A 25458-nucleotide genomic window follows, 5' to 3' on the forward strand; every position below is an offset into this window, starting at 1 on the left:
TTAGCTTTATAATTTCATTGTTTATTGCTTGCTGCAATAACATGATTTCAGGTAAAGGTTCCAGTAGAATCTTTTTACAGTGTTTGTCTCAGAAAATGAAATTCACCACAGGACAGTTGGAAGTAGGTAAGTGGGTCTTTCTCTTTTTTCTCCACAACCTGGGAAGAAAAAAATAGTATCTTATGCAGCAAAAGAAAAAAATAGTATCTTATGTAAAATATTATGACTGGGGTGATGAAAGTCATGTTTATAAAAAATAGTTCATGGTCCTGGCTGGTGCGACTCAGTAGATTGACCACAGACCTGCTAACCTAAAGGTCGCTGGTTTGATTCCCAGTCAGCGCACATACCTAGGTTGTGGGCCAAGTCCCCAGTGGGGGGGGGGGGGTGTGAGAGGCAGCCACACACTGATGTTTATCTCCCTCTCTCCTTTCTTTCCCCTCTCTCTAAAAATAAATAAATAAAATCTTTAAAAAATAGTTCATGGTAACTATGTTTTGGCTCTTGTTGATACAAACCTACTCTCTTTGGTGGTCCAGGTGGCCCAGGTCTCTCTTCCCAGGCATTGATCCTTATCATTGCTATATCTATGCAACGTTTGGTTCCTAACGTTTATACATGAGTCTTACCTAAACTGCAAAAGAAAGGGCATCCTTTACATTTCTTTTTGAAATCACAAACGTTGCTTTTTGTATATGTCAGTGCTGGAGCAAAACTTCTGGAACAGGCATACTGAGGTGTGTCTGTCATCCCAACCCTTCCTCTGCCTGTCAGCACTCGCACATCCCATGTGTCCCCTTTTGGTCCAGAGAGCTGAGTGCGATGGCCGAGAGGCAGGGCCGTGCCCGTCTCTGGGCTATTTAGAAAATTGCTTGAACAGGAGGAAGTGCCGGCTGAAAGGCGGCAGGGCCAGCCCATAAGGAGCGGTAGAGGCTCAGGAAAACGTGACAGGACCAATATTGGGGTCTGTTAGGTACAAGGTGTAGGGCATGAACTAGAAATAGACATTGAAGTGTGAGAGGGAAGAAGCCAGGGCAAGCAAGGAATTAGAAGTACATTTGGCATTTGATTGAGATAGAAAGTATTACCTTTAGTCGTTTTTACTTTGTGTTTCTCAAGAAACCAGGCTTTTGGCTGCCAGTTCTGGAACCTGAGAGGGAAAATGTTAAATTAATAAATGATACAACATATAGGAATTAAAATTTAAGATACTATTTAAATTTAAACAAGCCTGTTGCCCTGACTTTCGGAAAGACAAATTAAACCACTCATATATGGTACAGGGAGACAGTGAACATGCTTTCTTTGTGTGAACCTGAGTTCAGATGCCCTCAGCCTTTTATGAATTGCCAATGAATTTATCCCTCCCTTTACATGGCTTGAGGTGCATAGTCACTCAGGCAGATGGTAGATATTGATTAATGCCTCTAAATATTTTACATTAAAAATATTTTTAAGGACTAAAGATTTGTTCCAAAAAAATTCTCACAGACTAGTCACTCAGCTGGAAAAGTAGAGGGGTCTCAACCTGTGTGAAAGCCACGTGTGAGTGTGCCAGCGGATCGAGTGTGCACAAAGTACGTGTGCATCACAGGTTTTCCTGACGTCGTTTCTTACACCATGTTGTCACCAAGGAGACAGCGCCAAAACCGTATCAGAGACAGGCTGCATATTAGCGTTTGGCAACTCTGCTCTCACACGTTAGCCTCAGAGACGTGGGGAGAAACAGGAGCTAATGGGAAGTTCTGTCCTATCTGATTTGACCAGATATGCCAGTAGAATTTCAGTGGAAAGAATGTAACTACCTCTTCATTAAAGCAGGCTTGGGGCCCCTCCGCTTTGCAGCACTTGTCCACAAGGTTAGTGAAATCCGTAAGCAGTGATCGCAGTGCCTCTTCTGTAAGTTCAGGCTTTAGCTTCACTAAGTTGACCAGAAACCTGTGGCCCAAAGACATCAGTGAGAACTCATTCAAGACTTCTTTCTTAAGCTCTTTTCCTCCCAAGTGCTTGTCACAGTATCATATAGCTTGGGGAAGGGAGGCTGTGTGTCTCATTTGAGTGAGTATAAAAAGTTAAAATATTCCACTTTTGAAAGGGTCTCCTGCAAGAAAAAAAGAGGGGGGTTCTCCTGGATTTCTCCTATTAAACTCATAGGATGGATTGCTATGGTAACATTCTTTATAGGGTTATGTAACTACGGACAAGATAGTATAAAAATGTGAACATATATTAGGTCTTCATTATCACACTATTGTAGAATATGTGATTACATTCGATCTTTCTAGAAAATTTATTTCCACTCACTTCATACAGGCATTGCCTAAGACTAAGAAATTGGTCTTATTTCTTGAAATTTATAGTGTTACCTAAGAAAATAAAAACAAAATTCCTGTCTTTTTTGGACCCCTCCTTTTTTCAACACTAAGTGGGATTCTCAGGGCAAACATCTGGGACATCTTCAAGAAAATCTGATCCTTATAATCTCATCTATGATTCTTTCTGCTGGCTACCCTAACTCACCTTTCCAAATTACAGTCTACTGGACACCCCACACCCTTACCAAAGGAGAAGTGTAGCTAGGTTTTGGTGTATAAACAAAGCAGTCAATATGCACTGGTGTTTTTGTTTGTTCCTTTGTTTGTTTTTTGTTTTAATTAGAGAGACAGGACAATCTGATGGAAGGAACAGGACTGTGACACCAAAATCACATACCCATTACAATAAACCTTCTCCGTCAATACACAGTGTGTCTTCGGGTTAAACAAAAAGGTGAATGGAAGAGAATGTCAGCACCTGTCTTTCCTTCTCTGGAGCTCCTCGTTATGAGCCTGACACCAGTCTGTGTGAAAGGCAAATAAACCTTGGGAGGTAGATGGAGGCACGTAGGTTTTATCGGCTCCCAAGGCCTCAAAGCAGGGCCTTCGGAAGGCAAAGTTGGCCTTACAGCAGTGATCCACAGCGGGGTTGATGGTTCGGTTTTCGTTTACTCCACATATCTCTCCAACAACTAAATCCGCCTGTGCCAATGAAAGTTGAAACTCAGATAGGGCTTTAAAACCAGAATGGAGCTTTGAAATATGGTTAGATGAATAGATTGCCCTAAGTTCACTGCTAACTTTACTCAGAAAACAGCACGCACTTCTAACACAACACTACGTACAAAGAGAAGTAGAAGCTGCGGTCTTTTTGTTACATTGCACACAACAACATTTCCAGCCATAACAATTTAAATGCCTAGGGCTTAATTTCTTGTTATTACATATACCAATTTGTATTTTTTCGCTGTAAACAGGTAAATGAAAGTGGCAGCCAAACACTATGGCTCTTAGATTGATTCCTTTTCTGGGGACTCTCCCAGGGCACTGCTCACCCCAGCTCTAAAGTACACTCCACTTGCAGTTGGGTGGGAAGCAGCAACTCCCTTACAGACCGGGTGGGGCAAGGGGGGAATTTATAATGTTACTTAAAATTATCAAGTTTCCCAAATCATTCTGAAACACTATTATGATTCCTAAAACATTTACCCTAACAAATCACTTCTAATGTAAATCAGAAGAAGTAAGGAAGATGATTTTGAGAGCCCCAAGAACATATTTAAGACATTCTATTTTGCTTCTTAAGGTTTTGATTCAGTGAGCCAAAAAGAAAACTTTATATTCGTTGCTTAACAATATTGAAAACAATGAAAAGAGGAAGACAGATAACTGCTATAAAGCAATAAGGATATGTGTGTGTGTGAGGTACATCGTTCATGCTCACCAAGTTATCGACGCAGGCAAACTCTTCACTCAGTGTGCAGCAGGTGGTCAAAGCTGTCACCATTTCCTCTCCGAGGAAGGTCACTTCATCAGTGGAGAGCTGAGGGGCTCTCTTTGTGAATTTGATCAAGTAGCTGAAAGGACATTTTTCTGTTTGGCTCTGAATGAAGCTGATGCCCCTGACCCTTCAAGGCTATGAACAATCAATGTAAGGACAATGTGAACCTCAGCTCTCTCATAAAAAGGGAGAGAACTGTCTCTTCACTCCTTATTTCCTGCACCTTACCTGCTAGATATCTGTATTTTGGCTTCTCTCTAATTTCATAGTACTCTCACAAACTCCCAGATTTACCCATCCTATTTTAACTATGAGATTAGGATCACCTTGGCAGCAAATACCTCGGCTAGTGTGTAAAATTCTGCTTGAAATAGTTTAAAGAAAAAAATTTAATAAGTACATGTTAGAAAAAGCTAATCTGAAATGAAGGAAATTAAGATCTTTAATGGGCTGAGTGACTTCTAAGCAAACAGCAAGATTGCAGAAATAGTGAAATCATATCTTTACAGCTCTATTAGTGATTTTATTTTTTCTTATCGAAACAAACTTTTTTATCACTTTATATTGTTATTCTATTATAGTTGTCCCAATTTTTCCTTCTTTGCCCTACTCCACCCACCCCACCCCTGCTCCCACAATTAATTCCCACCGTATTTTCCATGCCCATGAGTCATTCATACATGTTCTTTGTCTTCCCCTTTCCCATTATTCCCCTCCCCCCTTCCTTCTGGACACTTTCAGTCTGTTCTATGTTTCCATGCCTGTGGTTCTATTTTGTTCATTAGTTTATCTTGCTCATTAGATTCCTCTTAGAGGTGAGATCATATGGTGTTTGTCTTTCACTGACTGGCTTCATTCCATATTTTTCTTACACACCTCTATGCTCATAGAGGCACTATTTACAATAGCCAAGTGCTGAAATCAGCCTAAGTGCCCATCAGTAGATGAGTAGATCAAAAAACTGTGGTATATTTGCATGATGGAATACTATGCTGCAGAAAGAAAGAAGGAGCTCCTACTATTTGTGACAACATGGATGGAAGTGGAGTATATTATGCTAAATGAAGTCATATTTTTAAGTCATGTTTTATTTCATTTTGATTTAAAGATGTTTGGTTTCAACACACACTACATTAGTATGGTAATTAATTAAGGAAATCCAGAATAAACTGCATATTATTCATGAATGCTCACTAAAAAAATAAATATTCATGTGTTAAGCAAATCCAGAATTATTTTGCTAAACTCAGTAGGATGGGCTTAAATCCTGGACAAATTTTTCTTTGCTTGGGAAATTATAACAACCAAAAGTTTGTTTTACCCAACCCGCACCTTCAATGGGGAAGAATCCAGAAATTCTGGGTTGAGAGTGAGAAAGGCAAGTCCAAACAGAAACTAGAACATTGTAGAATCAGTTTGTCCGGGATTCTGTATTTTTTCATTTCTAGCCTCCTTTCTGTCAAAGGCTTAATATGGCAGCTCAATGTACAGTCTTGACTTTTGTGGTTTTATCCTTTCCCAGAGTTTATGAATTCATTGCAACTGAAAGACTGAGCTGAAATATTGGCACTTGGTGGCTCTCTGAGTTTCTCCCCGGTCACAGGTGTTAACCTGATTGTGCAGACAACTTACTGGTATTTCAGGTCATCCTCCCCCAACCTCCGGAAATGTTCACATTCCCGTTGTACTGCCTGGAGGCTTTTCTCGGTTGTCTCATTGAATTTGCTGTCCTGAAAATAAGAACAATCATGTTTATGAATGTTTCATCCCAAATTTAATCACATGCTTCACATCAACTTCTCAAATAGCCTTTTATTTATATAATATTTTAAAACTATCATTACTATGCATTGCTTATTAAATTGAGGGTATTTTTCTTTATACACGTGTGTAAAAATTTGAATTTTATCAATTATGGTTGTAGTTCGGTGTGTTTTTTTGCTTAAATATAAAAGTCCACATTTTTCATCATCATTATTTTGTACTTTTGAGGGGCAGAGTTCCAGTTTATAAAGTATAGTTCAAACCTTATATAGGGGTCAACAATTATGTTCAATTCTCAGTGCGAAGTGGCCAGAGCAGTTGTTTTCCCTGTTTTTACATAAAGGGAACCGGTCCTGTGATGTAGTGAGTTGCCTAGAGTGGCCCAGTTGGTAACTATGGTTGCAGACTCTTTTAAATTCCATTTATCTCTATTTTATAGCTTCTTTTCACTACTTAGAATTGGAAAGTAAGACTTCCAATAGTTGTTTTCAAATATCTGACAAACTTTCTCTCATGAGACATAAAATTAGACACTGAATGAACACCAGCTAGAAAACCACACCCCAGTTGATGGATGCAGTGGGACAAATTGTATCTCTGTGTTAAAAAAAAATGGTGGCAGTGTGATTCATTTAAGGATCAGAAAAAGACCTCCTCATTCCAGGCAGTGGGGGAGCAGTACCAACCTCCTGTCTTCTTACTTCGTTGCTCAACTGAGAATGGGGGTAAACTGGCTTTTATGGCTAGTGGAGGAAATTATTTAAATAAATCAAAAGTAACACGTATCAAATGAATGAAAAACAAATCAGAAATGTCAAATAATTTCTATAATACATAGGAATCCATATAAATTGATATTAAAACACTAATTTCAATAGGAAAATGGGTAACAGACATGAATAAATTAGTTATATAAAACATAAATACTATAGTTAAAATTATATGAGAAAAGCTTGATTTCAATTAAAAATTTAAATGAATGTATGCTTAAATGGATTGTATGCTTAATTTCAATGAATGTATGCTTAAACACTCCATTTTTTACATATAAATCTAGTAAAGATAATTTCCACGTGCAATGTTTGGTGAAGGTGAACATAAAATGAGCGTTTTCAAGCTTTGTTGCAGGCCTATATGCTGGTAAAAACTTTCTGGAAATTAAGTAGGCCATCTGTATTAATTTTTTATAAAGTCTGTATATTGACCTAACTATTTCCCTTATAATAACTTGTCTTACAAATAATTAATAATAAAAAGGATTAGTCAAAGAACATATATGCATAACCCACAGGCACAGATAACAGCATGGTGATGGTGAGAGGTCAGGGGGTGTGGGGGCGGGGTGGAGGCTGGCAAAGAGGAGATCAGGGGGAATGAGGACTTCTGTAAAAGTGTCTACAATAAATACCAAATATAAAATATATTTTTATATATTTATAAAAATAAATATTAATAAAAATGAGTGAAAAGATATTTCAGGGTCAGTATAAAATTAAAAATGACCTAACTAAATGCCTAAAATGCCCAACAAAGCAGCAAAGCAGCCACATAAATTATGATAAGGGTATGCTACCATTTAAAATATAAAATACATTTTGATGTCCATTTAATGCCATAATGTTTTCTATAACACTAAATAAAAAACATTTCCAAAAATCCCTTAAGAACTAGTATTCCAGTCTTATTTTAAACAACTACATATACAGGCTGTGGCACAAGCAGGTTGACAGTTGTGAGAACACAAAGCACAGTTTATTCTCGTGTCATCATCTATATAAACAACAGTACACCTGCTTTTGTCCCTCCATGTACATGCATATTTTTATCAAAAAGATAAAAGAAAATGTTAATTATAGCTATTTCTTGGTGACAGAAAACTTTTTTTTTCTTTGTAATTTTGTCACTTTTCTAATCAACTTAATAATCATTTACTACTTTTACAATCATAACATTTTCCAATATGGCTCAATAAAATACAGAATACATAAATAAAAATAAAAATGTAAAATATTTAATGAGAAGAATTTTTGCATCAACAACGCAGGATTACTCGTTCAAAACATTATGTATAACCCAAACTCATGATTTTGGTCTTCCCCATGGTCAGCTTACACTGAATTTAAAGTAGACTCAAATTGGTCAATCACATAGTCTACCCCCCAGACTGAAGTAAAACTCTGACATCAGTTTTTAAGTATTTGTTGTTCTGAGTTGTTGTTCATCTCTCTGCTAGAACCTACCGCGTTTCGGTAGCAGTCTGGGGGGTTTTCCGCATTGCAGCACTCTCTCAGGAGGTCATCATACACGCTGGCAATTCTTAGGAGCTGTGGGGTAGACAGTTCTGGATGTCTCCTTGAGTATTCATAAAGAAATCTGTGAATGTCAAATACTGTGTGTGTTAGAATTTAGAGAAAGCAAAACACCAAATCCTGCTGTCTTTGAATTTAGTCAGGTCTAATACTGAGTCTGTTCTCAAATGATGTTCGTCTGCTGGTGTGGTCAGGCAGTGAACGATTCAGGAGTGCATTTTCACAATAGGCATTCGTTTTATGTAGATGTTCCCTCTCTCTCTCTGTTGTTCTTTCTGGAAGTTTATTTCCATTACCATTTAGTCTCCTTATACTCTCCTGCACCCCACCCCCTGAAAACACCACACTCTTGTCCATGTCCATGAGTCCTTTTTCCTTTTTTCTCAATCCCTCCCCTCCCCACTTAGTTGTCATCCTGCTCTCTATCTATGAATCTGTCTCTATTTTGCTTCTTAGTTCAGTTTGTTCATTAGAGTCCATGCATAAGCGAAATCATATGGTATTTGTCTTTCTCTGACTGGCTTATTTCACTTAGCATAATGTTCTCCATGTTCGACTATACTATCACAAAGGGTAAAATTTTCTTCTTTTTTATAACTGAGTAGTATTCCATTGTGTAAATGTCCCATAGTTGTTTTATCCACTAATCTACTGATGGACACTTGGGCTGCTTTCATTTCTTGGTTATTGTAAACAATGCTGCAATGAACATAGGGGTACTTGTTTTTTTGCATTAGTCTTTTGGGTTCCTTCAGATGTATTCCCAGAAGTGGGGTCACTTCTGGGTCAAAAAGCAGATTGATTTTTAATTTTTTTGAGGTACTGACTGTTATGCACAGTGTCTTCACCAACCTGCATTCCTGCCAACAGCGCAAAAGGGTTCCCCTTTCTCCACAACATTGCCAGCAGTTGTTTGTTCGTTTATTGAGGATAGCCATTCTGACAGGTATGAGATGCTATCTCCTTGTGGTTTTAATTTGCATTTCCCTGATGGTTAGTGACATTGACCATCTTTTCATGTGTGTTGGCCCTCTGTATGTCCTCTTTGGAGAAGTGTCTATTCAAGTCCTTTGCCCATTTTTAATTGGATTATTTTGTTTTGTTTTTGGGTGTTTTATTGTTGTTGTTCTTGGTTTTTGGTGTTGAATTTTGTAAGCTCTTTATAAATTTTGGATACGAACCCATTCTCTCATTCTGTGGGTTGTCTTTTTATCTTGTTGACATTTTCCCTTGCTGTGCAAAAACTTTTTAGCTTAATGTGGTCCCAATTTGTTTATTTTTTATTTTGTTTCCCTTGTCTGGGGAGATACATCCAATAAAATATTGCTATGAGCAATGTCTGAAATTTCGCTGCCTATGTTTTTTTCTATGATTTTTATGGTTTGGGGTCTAACATTTAAGTTTATATAATGTTTTAAACTAACAATGCTTTTACTTGGAGGATAGAATTGTTAGACTTAATTGGAATTAATTATTCTGTTGGCAGTAAAGAATATATCAGGCTGAGGCAGCAGTAACTTAGGGTGGACCAGCTGTACCCTCTACACTTCCTCATTGCATTTACTGAGTCCTCCAGATTAGCACTATTTTATAACTGAGGACACTGCATCTCTGACCAGTTCAGCACCTTGCTATTAGTGGAAGTCTAGAATCTGAAACTAGGTTCCATGTGATGCCTACTTCATTCTTTTTAAAACTATAAAACTCTCTTCTTAACATTCCTTTCAAGAAAGGCATATCTTCTCTAAATATCTCAGCTGTGTATTTATAATCCTCTTCATAAAAGAATCTTATCCACTTAAAATAAATTAAAATGGCCTTCCATGTTTTGTGAAAGCAATATTTCAGAAGAATTTCTGAAGTCCAGTGACCCCTTTTTAACTCTTTTGTTTGGCAGCCTTTGACTGTCTTGATTAATCTTGGTTTTTCTAACCTCACCTCTCCTGCTTCTTCATCTGCCTTCTCAGTTCCATTTCTGGGACATATTCCCATGTACAAAAGCAGAGGCAGTTAGTCTTCCGAGAATGAAGGACTGCTCTTAATATCTGACCTAAGTCATGGACCTTTCCCCAAGAATAAAATTATACCTAAAAACACACCACCAAAGTGTTGCACACAAACTCCCTGGAAGTCTGTCTACCCTTGCTTGGTAGATCCTTTGAGGTCCTGTGTCAAACATTCACATGCAGAAAGACTGCACCTTAAAACTCTGTTTCTGACTCAACATGCTCTATCATTTTCCCCCACACTTCCAATACTACTTATGTTATAATAGTGATGACAATGATGATAAAAGTTGCTTTCATTTAGTAAGAACATGTGCCAGGCTCAAGTGAAACACATTACATCTATCAATCGTTTACTTTAATTTCACTTTGAACCATGACTTCTCAGAAGCAATAGATCACAGTGGTTATAAGAACAGGAGTCTTGAGCCAGACTGCTTGCCTCTGAACCTGGGCTCTACCATATATTTATTAGCTATATCACTTTGGAGTTTAACCTCTGTGCTTCCATTTTCTTGTTCGTAAAATGAGAACAATAAAAGTGCACTAATCTTGAAGGAGGGTTGTTTTTAAAATTAAATTTGTTAGTAAGTGAGAAACACTTAACATTTGGTAAGTATTCACTAACCCTATCTTTAGTCCAGGTGTCCTTCCAGAACTCGAGGTTGTCATATAAAATTGTCTTGTGACAGTCCCAACTAGTTATTCTACAGGGACCACAAAGTCAGTGTGCATAGGTCCAAACACACTTTCCTATCCCCCAAACCTGCTCCTGTGCCCATGCTTCCCATCTCACTGAATCTGAAAACTACTTACCAACCACCTAAGCCCCAAACTGGGATTCATTCCAGATGAAGTTTCTAAAAAACAAAAGTGATTTTGTCCTTCCTTATTCTTCATTGAAAACCCTTCAGTGGCATCTCGTTACTTAGCATGGCTGCGTGATCTGGCCCCTCTTCCCTCTCACTGCCCTGTTGCTCACCACAGGTACCCTCCTCGTAGCCACACACCACGTGGATTTATACTTCGATCCAAGCTCTACCCCATGTCTGGATTACCAAAATTTCCTCAAGAACTTCCTCCTGCCCAAACCTTTCTAGGAACCCCCGGTAGAATTGCCCACTCCCCGCTCTGCTCTCACATTACTTAGTATACAATGTTATTGGAAATAAAAGTACATTTCCTTCACTCAGTTAGTTATATTTCTGTTTCTTCTCACCTTCCACTTCTTATTGATGAAAGCTTACTGGGGATAGAAACCCTGTCTAATGTATTAAAGTTCCTGGATTATACTTCATTACTAATAAACTTTGAATGAGTGGATGAATATTCCATGAATTTTATATATGATGAATTGTCATCAAGCCTACAATTTCTTAGGTCAGAACTTCTGGGGTCAAATCCTTACTCTCATTTTTTTTAGCTGTGAACTTTGAGTAAATTACTTAGTTTCTCTGTACCTCAATTTGTTCATCGGAAAAATTCAGGGAAATCATTCTTTAAATGACATTGTAAAAGTTGCAATAGATAATCTATATAAAATACTTAGCCCATCGTCTGGCACAGGTCAAGGATTCAATAAACATTAGCCATCACTATCATAACCGAGTTGCATTTGCTGAAAATTGTGAAAATACTATAATCTCTAACTGTGACTTTTAAAAATGATGCAATTTTTAAATCATTGGGTGAATTGAGCTTCACCCAATGATTTAAATGATCACCTTCCATGCAAATTAGCCAAAATAGGTCACATGAAAAGTTTCTCTTTTATGATTGTTCTATGATTATAAATTTCAATATAGAGTTATATTACTTAGCCATGAAGATATCTTGGTCAGCGTTTCGTTCTTCACACAGATGTTCATTTTCAGTATATTTTGCTTCTCTTAGAGATAAATCATTTGGTCTGTCATCTTTACTTGAGTTAATTATGCACTCGCCACGTTCTGGTATTTTCTTTTCACAGCACTTTTTAATTTTGTTGGAGATGGAATCTTGTTTTGAACAAATATGGCTCATAACTTTGCTCTGTACCAAGTAAGAATGAAATAAATTTATTCTGACAGTTTTGTCAGGACTAGATTTTTCTTCAAAATAGAATGCAAAGCCGATCATGAGCATGGCATCTGAAATTGCTTCATCTTGATGGATAAAACTTATTTAAATTTTATATTAATTTAATTCACTTGAAGTTTCACATTAAACAAGCTTTATTACTCAAGATTTTACATGATATAACTATGAAAATGAGACGCTATTGTAAATTCACATTTATTGTTAAATATTAAGCATTTAAATAATTTACCCCTACTTCTCTGATATACTGGCATTTTAAATTCTACAGGTTGCTTCTTTCCCATAAAAGTTTACCTGTGCATTAATGAGGGCCACCAAAAACATGTTACTTTAATATTATTAATCCTAAATTTCTTCTCTTGTGACATGAAACTACTTTGCCAAGCACATAGTAGAAGCTCAATAAATATTTGATAAGAAAGAATGGCAAACAAATGAACCACTACAGCAAATACCAGATGAAGACTTCTGAAACACAAGCTAGTTTACTCATTATTGTCATTTTCTGATGGATATTACTAAGTTGAAGCTGTTCAAATTATTAAATGATGTATAAAATAAAAAGTCTTACTCTAGCTCTTCATCCCAATTCTGATCTCCACGTAAAGTTGTAGGAATAAGAGGGTGAAGTTATCTTATTTACACAATAGTTGAGTAATTTTTAAAAAGCTGATCTGGCCCCTAGTTTCTTCTCCGGACTCTCCAGAACAAGGCAACACATTGCTCCTGCTCTGTTCCGGCTTCACATGAACCACATTGAGTTCCACCGAAATGGCAGGCCAACTCAGGCCTCTGTTCAAGGTGCTTCTCCTGCCTAGCAACTTTCTCTAGCACATACTGCAGGTGAAGAATGGGATGGAGACTTCTGCTAAGATGGAGGCATAGGTGGAAACACTGTGCCTTCTCCCACAACCAAGTTTGAATACAACAAAGGTTTGGAGAAACAAAGACACAACCAAAGGACAGAAAATTGAATTATACGGAAGTCCGACTACATCAAACCATTCAACCGGGACAGTAAGAGGGGCGGAACCAGCAGTGGAGCAGGGTCGGGCAGGAAAGATCCTCAGACCTAGGCGTGCAAATGGCCTGGACCCAGTCAGGGTGTGGGGCAGACTGACCGCGGGCGCACATTCACGCACAGTGAGACAGACCACGCAGGCCCCAGGGGGCGAGGGCTGATGGAGGTGGCACACTCGCGTGCAGTGGGACGAAACACGTGCGCCCGGTGATGGTGGCAGCTGCCGCACCTGTGGGGGCCGTGGCAGGAGGCGGCAGACGGGACGCCATTGCTCCTCACTGACCGCGCCCCCACATACAGCGTCACAACCCAGCGACTGAGTTGCCCTGCTCTGGTGAAGACCTAGGGCTCCGATCCTGCTACAGAACAGGCACGAACAGCCCAAAAGATGGCGCAAGAAGAACTCAAAGTCCCAGAGCCGATAACTCTAAGCGACCGAGAAATTGCCAGCCTCTCAGAAGCACAATTCAAGACACTATTTATCAGGATGCTCACAGAACTGGTTGATTACAGTCACAAATTAGAGGAACATATGAAGGCTAAACTAATTGAAATGAAGGGAGATGCACAGGAAACAAATAGTGATGGAAAGGAAACTCGGACTCAAATCAGTGGAGTGGACCAGAAGGAAGAACAAAACATCCCACCAGAAAGGAATGAAGAAATGAGAATTCAAAAAAATGAGGAGAGGCTTAGGAACCTCCAGGACATCTTTAAACGCCCCAATATCCAGATTATAGGGGTACCAGAAGGGGGAAAGAAACAGCCACGAGTGGAAAACTTATTTGAACAAATAATAAAGGAGAACTTCCCCAGTCTGGCAAAGGAAATAGACTTCCAGGAAATCCAGGAAGCTCAGAGAGTCCCAAAGAAGTTGGACCCAAGAAGGAACACACCAAGGCACATCATAATTACATTAGCCAAGACCAAAATGAAGGAGAGAATCCTAGAAGCAGCAAGAGATAAGGGGACAGTCACCTACAAAGGAGTACCCATCAGACTGTCAGCGGATTTCTCAAAAGAGACCTTACAGGCAAGAAGGGGCTGGAAAGAAGTATTCCAAGTCATGAAATCCAAAGACCTACAGCCAAGATTGCTTTATCCAGCAAAACTTTCATTTAGAATGGAAGGACAGATAAAGTGCTTCTCAGACAAGGTCAAGTTCAAGGAGTTCATCATCACCAAGCCCTTATTATATGAAATGCTAAAGGGACTTATATAAGAAAAAGAAGATGAAAAATATGAACAGTGAAAGGACAGCAAACACACAGTTATTAAAAACCACACCTAAAACAAAAGAAAACTTAGAGGACAGCTAGATCAGGTTTGGAACCATAGAAATGAAGAACACGTGGAGGGTAGCAACAGGGGAGTGGGAGGGGGAGAGGGGGGGAGAAGGTACAGAAAATAGCATAGACAGTAGGTAGAAAATAGATAGGGGGGAGGGCGAGAATAGTGGGGGAAATATAGAATCTAAAGAACTTGAGACACGTGGTTATAAACTAAGGGGGGGAGAATGGTGGGGGAGGGAGTGTGCGGGTGGAGGGGAATGAATGGGGGGAATAGAACAACTGTAATGGTATAATCAATAAAATATATTTAAAAAAAAGAATGGGATGGAGCTCTGGGTTGAGGTGAGAAGCGGAATGAGGGTTGGCATCATGTTTTCAATAAGCCACCCTGAACCCAGTCTTTGCAAACACACGCACATCTCACTCAAGGTCATTACTGTTTTAGGCAACCTGTATCTTATTATCTGGAATTCACTTCTATTTTTAATGAACTGTAATTTATTTCCTCATATTTCTCTATAAAAGCATCAAAGAAGATAGTAAGCATATAATATGATCTCTTTGTCTCAGCTTCAAACTTCATAGAAAAATCTTGAATTATACCTTAATTCAGTACATTATATTCTAAAACCCACACCTCAATAAACAAACCATACAGAACATGAATGGCTGGTGGGGTTGCTTTTAACTGGAGTACACTTAGGAACCAAATAATTCTTGGGGACATCTGTTGTCCACTGCTTAAAATAAAATATGCATTTCTTCATGTTCTAAAATTTAAGTTATTTAATTATCATATTCTTTCACTGAAAATTTGAAAAAATACAACTAATTAAATGTCACTCCAAAAAAGTCTTATTTCAACTAAGAAACTTTTAGTGAAATTGGTTATCTTTTTGTGCATAAACAACTTAAACTAGGTCAATATACTTACCAGTGTACACCTTTAGAGAATAATATTAAAGTACAGAATAAGAGTTATTTTTTCATTACCATGTGTCCCCCTTATTCTAAATTAGCATATCCACTTATTCAGAAAGACTCCTTCTAATTAACCTGGGGAAACCCAGAGAAAGCAGCTGTTAAAAACAAAGAAACAAATCACTCTCTGGGTTTGACTGTTGATTTCTAATATCTCTAAAAGAGGATTTTAAGTATTAAAAATACTTTAATCTGGTCTAAATAAATGTTCACAATCCTAAATTTATGAAGTTTTATGTCTAAGATATTTAGCTCCATGAAATAGAATCTGCTGAATAATCTAAAAATAATCCTGTTAAAAAATCCAAAATTTTATTTGGGCTTATTTGTTAACATTTTACTTTTTATTATATTTATTTTATGTTATTATTTAACAGTCTGTTAACATTCTCATTCATTGCAGTAGGGTAGCCATGAATTGGTGCTACTTCTGAATAAAAAAAACGGCTGTCCCAGACACTATCTCTACTCCGTTTGGAGGATATTTACCCTGCCACGGACGCACTGCACGGCATCCCCGTCACAGCACACGGCGTACTTGGAGGAAATGTCTTCGAGGAGGGAAGAAAGTTCCTTAAATTCAGTCCTGGGGAATTTGTGACTAAGTATAACAATGTATCTGGAAAGAGAATTGATAAACCTCTAAAAAACTTGAGCAGCAAGCAAAATGAGAGGGAATTATTTGATGATACCATACAAGTAGCTGCAGACAAGCACTGGGAGCCTGGCTTTTTCACAGATGTCTTTATCAAAGACTGTTTATGTATTGCATGACCTGCATGACCTCTTTGAAATCCTAGTTTTATTCCTGGGATGGGGAGTGGAGGGGAAGGCCTGATAGGTACGCTCTCTTCCATAACTTTTATAGCAAAGCACACCCTGTAAGGACCACCACTTCCTGTTGTGAGGTGTGGCCAGCATAGGTAATCCATCACCTATGCTGAGCCTATGTTCACCTGTGATGAGCAGGAGCTATTTCCTGCTCATCAATTTGAAATCTTAGAATTTTTCTCAAAACATTGCACTGGCACCATTACTAATTGACTAGGGCGACCATGTGATGTAGAACTTATCCATATAAAGTTGTTTCCTAGTCATTAAAGTCAAGGATGGATATCTATGTCATACTAAAGCACGTGGAAGATTAGTTCCCAGTTGGGAACTCCCAGGCCAACCAGATCGGATTCCCACCTAACCCCACCAAAATCTCAAAAGCAGCCTTCTTTCTCTCCAAGCTCTGCCTACCTCCTAAGTCCTTTTTCATCCCAACACAGTGTCCTGGTTCTCAGTTATCTACAGACTCAAGGACTAGGGAGGGTATAAATAAAGTTATCAACGATTTAACAATGTAGAAAGATACAGACAAGATACATACGATAAAACTCACATAGAGTTTAAAACTTGTGGTCCAAATTTCAAATATGCCCCACAGACATTTTTTTGATAAGAAGATAATCCTTTTAAATATTGTATGACAGCTTCTGCCTGAAAGAGAAAGAAAATCCTATTGAAGCAGAGTAAGATTCCACTATCTCTTATTTCTTAACTACATGTCAACCAAATTATTCCAAAGCTTTCTCATAAATTAAAAAAAATCTATGGGGTTTTTATTGTAGTCAATTTACATATCAGAAAAAATACGCATTTGTGGCACATTGTAAAGGTGGAGCCAGTCTTCCTGATCACTGACTTGCACTCAGTGGGAAGGTGAATCATGTATGTAGTGCACTGTGAGCTTTGTCCCCTTTACTGGGTGATTCCATTTCGTGGTTAGCTCAACAAAGTCTGCTAAGGACAGAAGACAAAATGTCAAATTTTATCCTGAATATTCTCTCACTAGGGCTTTCTGTAGAAAAAAAACAGAAGAGAGAGGCCCTGTAAACTGGTGATTGTTTTTCAAGGGTCTCAGGAAATAAGAACTTTTAGATCAGCAGCAGGGGGTCAATGGGTTGAAAACCAGTAAAAGTAAGAAGAGAATGGTTATAAATGATAAATAAGTCTTTTCTATAACTTAATTTTCAATAAGGATCTGCTGTGTTGGATGACTTGCTACCCTTCTCTGTGGAATAAATGCAATACCTACCCTTGTTCGAAAGCAGTTAGCTTTGTCTTGTTCTTCGCAACATGTTTTAGTCATCTCCTCAATAAGATCAGAGACTCTAAGAAGTGTAGGGGTGAAAACAAAGGGGTTCCTTCTGGAAACTTCATAGATATAACTATAAAAGAAAAAAGGAGAAAAGGAGGGACAGGAAATAAACAGGAAAGAAGTAAGAGAATGGTAGAGAAGGAAGGAAAAGAAAATAGAAAAGAAAGGAAAGATGGGAAAAGGCAATGGGATCAAATTGTGAAAATGAAGTGCAAGGAAGAAGGATTCCCCATTAGAGAAGGATTCGATATAAGGCAGCATTGTCCAGTCTCCAGTGAAAGTCTTTCGGAGTCTTATCATTGAATTGCCTACTCTAAAGTGAGAGATGATTGCAGGTCTAACCCTGAGCACTGAGCTGTGGCTACTGTCCTTACCTCCCACGCTGCCAAGTGGTCAGCTGCTCTCCCTTCCATGTTAAGAAGAGCCTTTTAGACACACTGCATCTGAGATTCAGGGATCATAGTCACTTATGTTCATATAAACTTGGGATTTAGGTTTCAATGAGTACACCGGTTTCCTGCTTCTGCCATTCCTGCTATTGAAAACAAGTTTTAACTAAACAGTTATTGATTTCATGTTTACCCTCAGTAAAAGCTGCACCTTCCCTTTGGGAAGGCAATATTGTTTCCTCCACTAGCAATTCGTCACCATGCACACATTTCTGTTCTAGGGATTGTCACATTAGAAAATGCATATCATTAATGGAAAGACCTTGATGCAGGTGTTTTATCTTATTCATGGTTATATTCTCAATGCTGAAACAGAATCTGACACACAATAAATGGTGAACAACTTAATTGCTCAGTGAACACAACTATGTCCCTTTGAAATGGATATAAGATATTCTTTAGCCTAAGAATAATTCTTCAGTTACATCATTTTTAATTAAAATGAAACTTACTTGCTTAGAAAAGATTCACTGTTATTTTTATAAGCTTGACATTTCACGTCAGGATCCAGAGTAGGGAGAGGCGGAAGGAATCCTACATCAGCTTTCTTATTAAGGAAGAAACAGAGTCTTCTTTCATCGTTAACCTTACTGCAGCAGTGTGAAAAATTATGTTTTTGTGGCAGCCCCTCCATGGCACATATTGTTTCCAGTAAAACATCTTGCTGGACAACAGAGAAGTAAAAGACACTTTTCATTCATTGTGAAGTTTCTCAAACTTTTGAGTTGATATAGTGATTAGTGAGCATCATGCTTTGGGGAAAAGATGGCAATTCTCCCAACATCTGCAGCAGAGCATCTTGACCCACACCCTCGACAACCATCTCACACTTCCAGAAAGTTCCTCTACCCTATCCTAATGCTCTTTAACCTCTTGCTGCTTAGATCTCACTTGCATAACAGCGTTTTTCCTCCTCTCCCAAGGTGATGAAGTCAGAGTGGGAAGGTGTTGGTGAAGTATTTAGTATAGGAGTTGAGTAATAGTTTTCTAGAGATGCAGACCTTATATGGGAGAAGCCAAGAAAAGAGGATGTGATAGTAGAGTACATATGGGGAGAGGCAGCTAAGGAAGGTATCTCTGTAGTCCTGTGTTCTTTTTTTTTAACATTTTTTATTGATTATACCATTACAGTTGTTCTATTCCCCCCTTCATTCCCCTCCACCCCCACACTCCCTCCCCCACTATTCTCCCCCCCTTAGTTTATAACTACGTGTCTCAAGTTCTTTAGATTCTATGTTTCCCATACTATTCTTGCCCTCCCCCCGATCTATTTTCTACCTACTGTCTATGCTATTTTCTGTACCTTCTCCCCCCTTCTCCTCCTCCCACTCCCCTGTTGCTACCCTCCACGTGTTCTTCATTTCTATGGTTCCAAACCTGATCTAGCTGTCCTCTAAGTTTTCTTTTGTTTTAGGTGTGGTTTTTAATAACTGTGTGTTTGCTGTCCTTTCACTGTTCATATTTTTCATCTTCTTTTTCTTATATAAGTCCCTTTAGCATTTCATATAATAAGGGCTTGGTGATGATGAACTCCTTGAACTTGACCTTGTCTGAGAAGCACTTTATCTGTCCTTCCATTCTAAATGAAAGTTTTGCTGGATAAAGCAATCTTGGCTGTAGGTCTTTGGATTTCATGACTTGGAATACTTCTTTCCAGCCCCTTCTTGCCTGTAAGGTCTCTTTTGAGAAATCCGCTGACAGTCTGATGGGTACTCCTTTGTAGGTGACTGTCCCCTTATCCCTTGCTGCTTCTAGGATTCTCTCCTTCATTTTAGTCTTGGCTAATGTAATTATGATGTGCCTTGGTGTGTTCCTTCTTGGGTCCAACTTCTTTGGCACTCTCTGAGCTTCCTGGATTTCCTGGAAGTCTATTTCCTTTGCCAGACTGGGGAAGTTCTCCTTTATTATTTGTTCAAATAAGTTTTCCACTCGTGGCTGTTTCTTTCCCCCTTCTGGTACCCCTATAATTCGGATGTTGGAACGTTTAAAGATGTCCTGGAGGTTCCTAAGCCTCTCCTCATTTTTTTGAATTCTCATTTCTTCATTCCTTTCTGGTGGGATGTTTTGTTCTTCCTTCTGGTCCACTCCACTGATTTGAGTCCGAGTTTCCTTTCCATCACTATTTGTTTCCTGTGCATCTCCCTTCATTTCAATTAGTTTAGCCTTCATATGTTCCTCTAATTTGTGACTGTAATCAACCAGTTCTGTGAGCATCCTGATAAATAGTGTCTTGAATTGTGCTTCTGAGAGGCTGGCAATTTCTCGGTCGCTTAGAGTTATCGGCTCTGGGACTTTGAGTTCTTCTTGCGCCATCTTTTGGGCTGTTCGTGCCTGTTCTGTAGCAGGATCGGAGCCCTAGGTCTTCACCAGAGCAGGGCAACTCAGTCGCTGGGTTGTGACGCTGTATGTGGGGGCGCGGTCAGTGAGGAGCAATGGCGTCCCGTCTGCCGCCTCCTGCCACGGCCCCCACAGGTGCGGCAGCTGCCACCATCACCGGGCGCACGTGTTTCGTCCCACTGCACGCGAGTGTGCCACCTCCATCAGCCCTCGCCCCCTGGGGCCTGCGTGGTCTGTCTCACTGTGCGCGAATGTGCGCCCGCGGTCAGTCTGCCCCACACCCTGACTGGGTCCAGGCCATTTGCACGCCTAGGTCTGAGGATCTTTCCTGCCCGACCCTGCTCCACTGCTGGTTCCGCCCCTCTTACCGTCCCGTTGAATGGTTAGTGGTTGTCGGACTTCCGTATAATTCAATTTTCTGTTTTGTGGCTCTGTCTTTGTTCTCCAAAACTTTGTTGTATTCAAACTTGGTTGTGGCAGAAGGCACAGTGTTTCCACCTATGCCTCCATCTTGGCGGAAGTCTCTCCTGTAGTCCTGTGTTCCTTACCAGGCTTTTGGCTGTCCTACGCCTGTATACATATGGCATGGACTACAGGCTCATGGCCAAGTCCTGCTGTGCATGGACTGCAATCTCGTAGTAAAGTCCCCCTGTGCATCATAATACAGAAGTGCATCTCCCTCAGGAAACTACCTCATCCTAAATTCTAAAGTCAGGCAAAATAACAATGAGGGGCACAGGGTATCTCTCTTTTTGGACTTTCAAGCCCAAAATTTTCTGTGTTGACAAATAAGCTAGTTTGTTTAAGAAACACACACAAAACTTACTTACAGGTAATTTTAAACACTGGGAGAGTGTGCTGTTGGCCAGGCATTGGTCTTTGTATTGCGTCATGGCTTTTGCCAACATTTCTGCTTCCTCAAACGATGCCTCCTGAATATATTGAGCAAATGCAATGATGGCGCTGCAACAAGCCACACAGAGTACATAATGATCACCTGCAGAATTTCCACGTATGTTCAACAAACTCGCAAGAACAAACTCACAAGAACAGCCCCTCGTTGAACAGCCTCTGGAAATTATCAAAGTGTGAGGCTATGAATTATATACACTCTTGACAATTAAATTACCTCATCTAAATTTTATGATTAATACTGTATCTCCTTTTTTGATATGGTTTTTATTTAATTAAATTGCTTTTGAGATGCATTAACAGTTCTGGAATATATCAGATAAGATTACAATAAACGCCATGATCATCAAAAAGAGTTTGGAGAAACTCACATATGTCCAATATTCTCCTCTATAAATTTCTGGGTAGTACTAAAATCTGAAAAGCAAAGATATTTTAGTTATTCTATATCCTGGTATTTTAATATTTTGCCAATAAATAACTATACAGAATATCTAAATTTATTGATTCAAAGTATACAATAAAGAACTCAGGTAGAAATAATTTTGTATATTTCATAAGAAGAAAAAAAGTCATATGAACCAAACATAGAATCTTAATCACAGCTAATTACATGCTTAACATATACTTATTTGAATTAATCTCAAACTGACCAGACTTCAGAGTTGCCATTGACAGCTCCCCAGCCACAAATGTCAAATACAAACATCATTTCCATGTTAAGGATTTACCATGTTTGACTATAAAAGTAACATTAAGGTAAACTGATAGGTGACGTGATGCCACAACAGAGCCAAACAAGAGCTTCCATAGAGTACAGTTGTCAGTGTACTTTACAGTGCTAGCCAGACACCTGTATTTAGATGATCTCTGGACTAGTCTCAGATCACTGGTTCCTTCCCAATAAACAGAAGCCTAACACATTTACATTTGACTACATAGAATACTTTGGTGGAGTCCTTACTTTTGCAAAGTAGTGCACTGTATGTCATAAGGCAATCAATGATGACCAAGGCATCTCTTTTGGACCTCAGATTCCTAAGTACACTCACAGTACAAGTGACCCTTGAACATGATTATGTGTAATCCAGTTTGCAGTGTATATGAGAACACTGTGGTTAAACAACCATATACTTTACAAAGCATTCCCTCCAATATTTCCAGTACCCACCTGGCACCATGCCTAATTATTGTAATGTTATTAACTATATCCCCTAGGCTGTACTTTACATCCTCATGACTAGTTTGTAACTACCAAGTTGTACTTCTTAGTCCTAGTACACTGTACACCTGAAATTAATAAAAGATAATATTGACTGAAAATTGTAATTGAAAAAAATGTTTAAATGAAAATCTATTTGGAAAAATAACAAAAGAAAACTTCCCTAATTTGGTGAAGGAAATAGATTTGCAAGCCCAAGAAGCACAGAGAGTCCGAAACAAGATGGACACAAAGAGGTCCACTCTAAGACCCATCATAGTTAAATGCCAAAGGTTAAAGGTAAAGAGATGGGAGGGTGGTGTAGGGGAATGGGTGAGAGGTGAGGGAATTAACAGGTACAAATAGGTAGTTACAAAATAGACATGGGGATGTAAAGTACAGTACAGGGAAGGGAGTAGCCAAAGAACCTACATGCATGACCTGAGGACATGAACAAAGATGGGGGGAATGCCTGAGGGAGTGGGGTGCTGGGCAGAGGGGAGCAAAGGGGGGAAATCAGTACAGCTCTAATGGCTTAATCAATTAAATATAATTTTTAAAGGAGTACAATTCAAAGAAGAAAAAGAAAAATTAAAAAATAAAATGTATGTGACATCTTAAAATAATGTGGATAAGTCCCTGACAGGGATGTTACTGATCCCTGGGTGAGGAATGAGAAATAGATGATAGGAGGGGTGGCATGCGAGTTGAATCTGAAACAGTGGACAAGATTTCAGCTAACAAAACAGTAAGAGGCCTCTTCTTTCTATGTACAGAATGATGTAAGAGCACAAAGGTGATGACTCTTGAGCTGTTAGTAGGGAAAGCCAATTGATCCACTTTGATGAAAACATGGGTCATAAAGAAGGGTAATGGAACCTACTATAGAAAGGACCTAGATCCAGATTATAGGAGTCTCGCATACAAAGCTGGGAGTTTGGGCTTCAATTGGAAGACAAAAAAAGCCATTGAAATATTTATGTAAAATGATTATTTTTATATGCCCAGAAATACCAGCCAGGTAGTAGTATATCTAATATGCTGGGATCTCCCACAGTGCCTGATAAATACAAAGTGACAAGTACAATTTGTCAAATAGATGAATGGAATAATGAATGGATGGATGGAAAAAAGCAAGAAACTCATCAGGAGACTTTTTTAATTGGAAGGGATAGTGGGGAGGGGGAAGAAGGGTTTATAGGAACATCCTCCCCCCAAAGGGGGGAAAGATCAAGAGTGGAAAGTGGGGATGGCTGGGGTGGAGGCAGTGGGGGGGGGATGGAGACAACTGTACTTGAACAACAATAAAAATAATATGTTAAAAAGAAAAAAACTCAGCAGGACATGGACTTTGGTAGTGTAATGGAAATGCAAAGGGAATCATAAGTGTGAAAGATAGAGACAAAAATCAACAGAGTATTTCAACAGGTTGTTACAAGGGACAAACAAGAAGGAAAGCTGAAGAATGACCAATTGTGTGCAAGCCTTGTGACTGGCACACAAGCAGGCAATGTGGGAGGTGTCAAATTGAGTAAGACACAATCTCACCTTTGGGGCCACCGTGACACTTACGGCACCTTTGTGCAAGTTACAAAAATGTGCCCCTTCCAAGCCAAAGGGATTACAAAGAGACACCTCCTCTGATTAAAGGAAGCTCAGAATGTCACCCCTTTGATTAGAAGAAACATAAAAGTCGCCCTTTCCTTCAGACTGACACTGCCTTGCACAGACTCATGGGCAGGGGGCTGTGCAGGCTGAGGAGATTTATAAACTACAGTCGGAGGTCCCACCATCCCTCCAGGTGTTTTCTACCCAGTTAAGAGATATGCTAAACAGCTAAAGTTTCCAGAAAAACCCCGACTCGAATCTGGTATTCCGCTGTTACCATGTACTCTACATTTTTGCGAGAAATATGAGTATTTTAAGATCCAGATCATATCTCCCAACAACACTTCCTATACTGGTGTAGGACTAGTGACCATTTGCTGGATGTGGTAACTGTCTCTATAGATTGGTTAATATGATTACCAAAAGACAAAAGCTGGGATAGCTCAGGATATCTGATCAGTATATATAAACTAGTAGGGATGTGGGGGAGAAAAAAAACAAATGAAAAATTAAGTTAAAAGAATACAGGTTAAAATAATAGAAATTATCACAACCTTAGTCATTCCTTAGCTGATTTATACAAGTAAATTTCTTACCTACATCTTGAGGCTTTGTGGGCAAGTTTAAGGATTCAGTCAAAAAAACCAAGAAAATAACAAAACCTATAAGTTTTAACTGTTTCATTTCTTTAGAAATCACATTCACACAGGAAAGTAATATGATTGAGGAAAATCGGGGTTTTATATTATTCTTTGACACTACTGGTAAAAAAGTAACCCGTTTAACCTTTTTCTCACCTCAACTTTGATGGTTATTTGATCACACTGCAGAATTCTTGGTAATTATTAACTAGGAAAAATTATCTCTGTTTTTCACTGGAAAAATCTATTGGTTAAGAAAAAAAGTCCACGGGTTAAGTACGCACAGTACCTAGTCAAATAGACAATTGAAACATTGCATCTGCTAAAAGAAAAAGAACTAAAATAAATAATTTACCAAATAGAAAAACACAACTAGAAAGATGTTAAATTTTTCTGGTAATCAAAGGAAGTTTAATTTAAACAAAATAAAAAATTATACCTGATAGAATCAGGAAAAAGAAAACAATTAAGGTACCTTATTCTGGTAAACAGATAGTAAAATAGGTACCCATATATTCAAAGCTTTTAGAAGTTTTTAATAAGATTCAGTAGTCTTAAAAAGATTCATGTTAGTTAAACCAATCACTCAAGTTTTTGAATCAATACTAAGAACATGATCCTATGAAAATATTTTAGGTACATAATTAAAAGTGCTAATAAAGCAGGTGTTAATGAGAAGAGTAACAGTGTAGGCAACTGGATGTAGTCTTATTGGGAACTAAGAAGCAGAAAATTTCCTAGAATTGCCCTACCAGAGGACTGGGAAGCTGGGCCATTTACCCACAGACTGAGGTGCATATGAGCAAGAATAATAATCATGAAACCTTAAGAAAACAAGCTACTGGGGTGAGGCCTAGTATAAAGCAGCACGACAGGATGGTCAAATAAATTCTAAA

The 25458-nt window shown here is 38.7% G+C and overlaps 1 protein-coding gene across 1 annotated transcript; it reads right to left on the bottom strand.

Annotated features, from left to right (window-relative positions):
- On the bottom strand, positions 1–24645 carry AFM (afamin). The gene is made up of 15 exons (XM_037063430.1): positions 24518–24645; positions 21484–21529; positions 21031–21163; positions 18316–18527; positions 17352–17484; positions 16656–16753; positions 15758–15887; positions 11712–11926; positions 7821–7953; positions 5449–5546; positions 3760–3892; positions 2794–3017; positions 1806–1938; positions 1089–1150; positions 1–158 (listed from the first exon to the last, which is right to left on the bottom strand). Exons 1-14 carry the CDS (start codon positions 24603–24605, stop codon positions 1115–1117), a joined length of 1812 nt encoding a protein of 603 aa, XP_036919325.1. The 5' UTR covers positions 24606–24645; the 3' UTR covers positions 1–158; positions 1089–1114.
- Positions 24646–25458: the final 813 nt, after the last annotated feature.

The sequence above is a fragment of the Sturnira hondurensis genome, unplaced genomic scaffold (genome assembly GCF_014824575.4).
Source record: "Sturnira hondurensis isolate 20B ecotype Veracruz unplaced genomic scaffold, ASM1482457v3 Scaffold0014584, whole genome shotgun sequence".
In the NCBI taxonomy this organism is placed as follows: domain Eukaryota; kingdom Metazoa; phylum Chordata; class Mammalia; order Chiroptera; family Phyllostomidae; genus Sturnira; species Sturnira hondurensis.

Bases quoted from the DNA above. Each gene is read 5' to 3' on its own strand.
- AFM (XM_037063430.1), bottom strand. From the start codon at position 24,605: ATGAAACAGTTAAAACTTATAGGTTTTGTTATTTTCTTGGTTTTTTTG. The intron at 16,754-17,351 runs GTAGGTATTGCA...TTTCTCTTTCAG, and splicing joins CTAACTGCTTTCGAACAAGG to GCAGAAGCTGTCATACAATA. The intron at 3,893-5,448 runs GTAAGTTGTCTG...ATGTCCTTTCAG, and splicing joins GAGGATGACCTGAAATACCA to CTACTTGATCAAATTCACAA.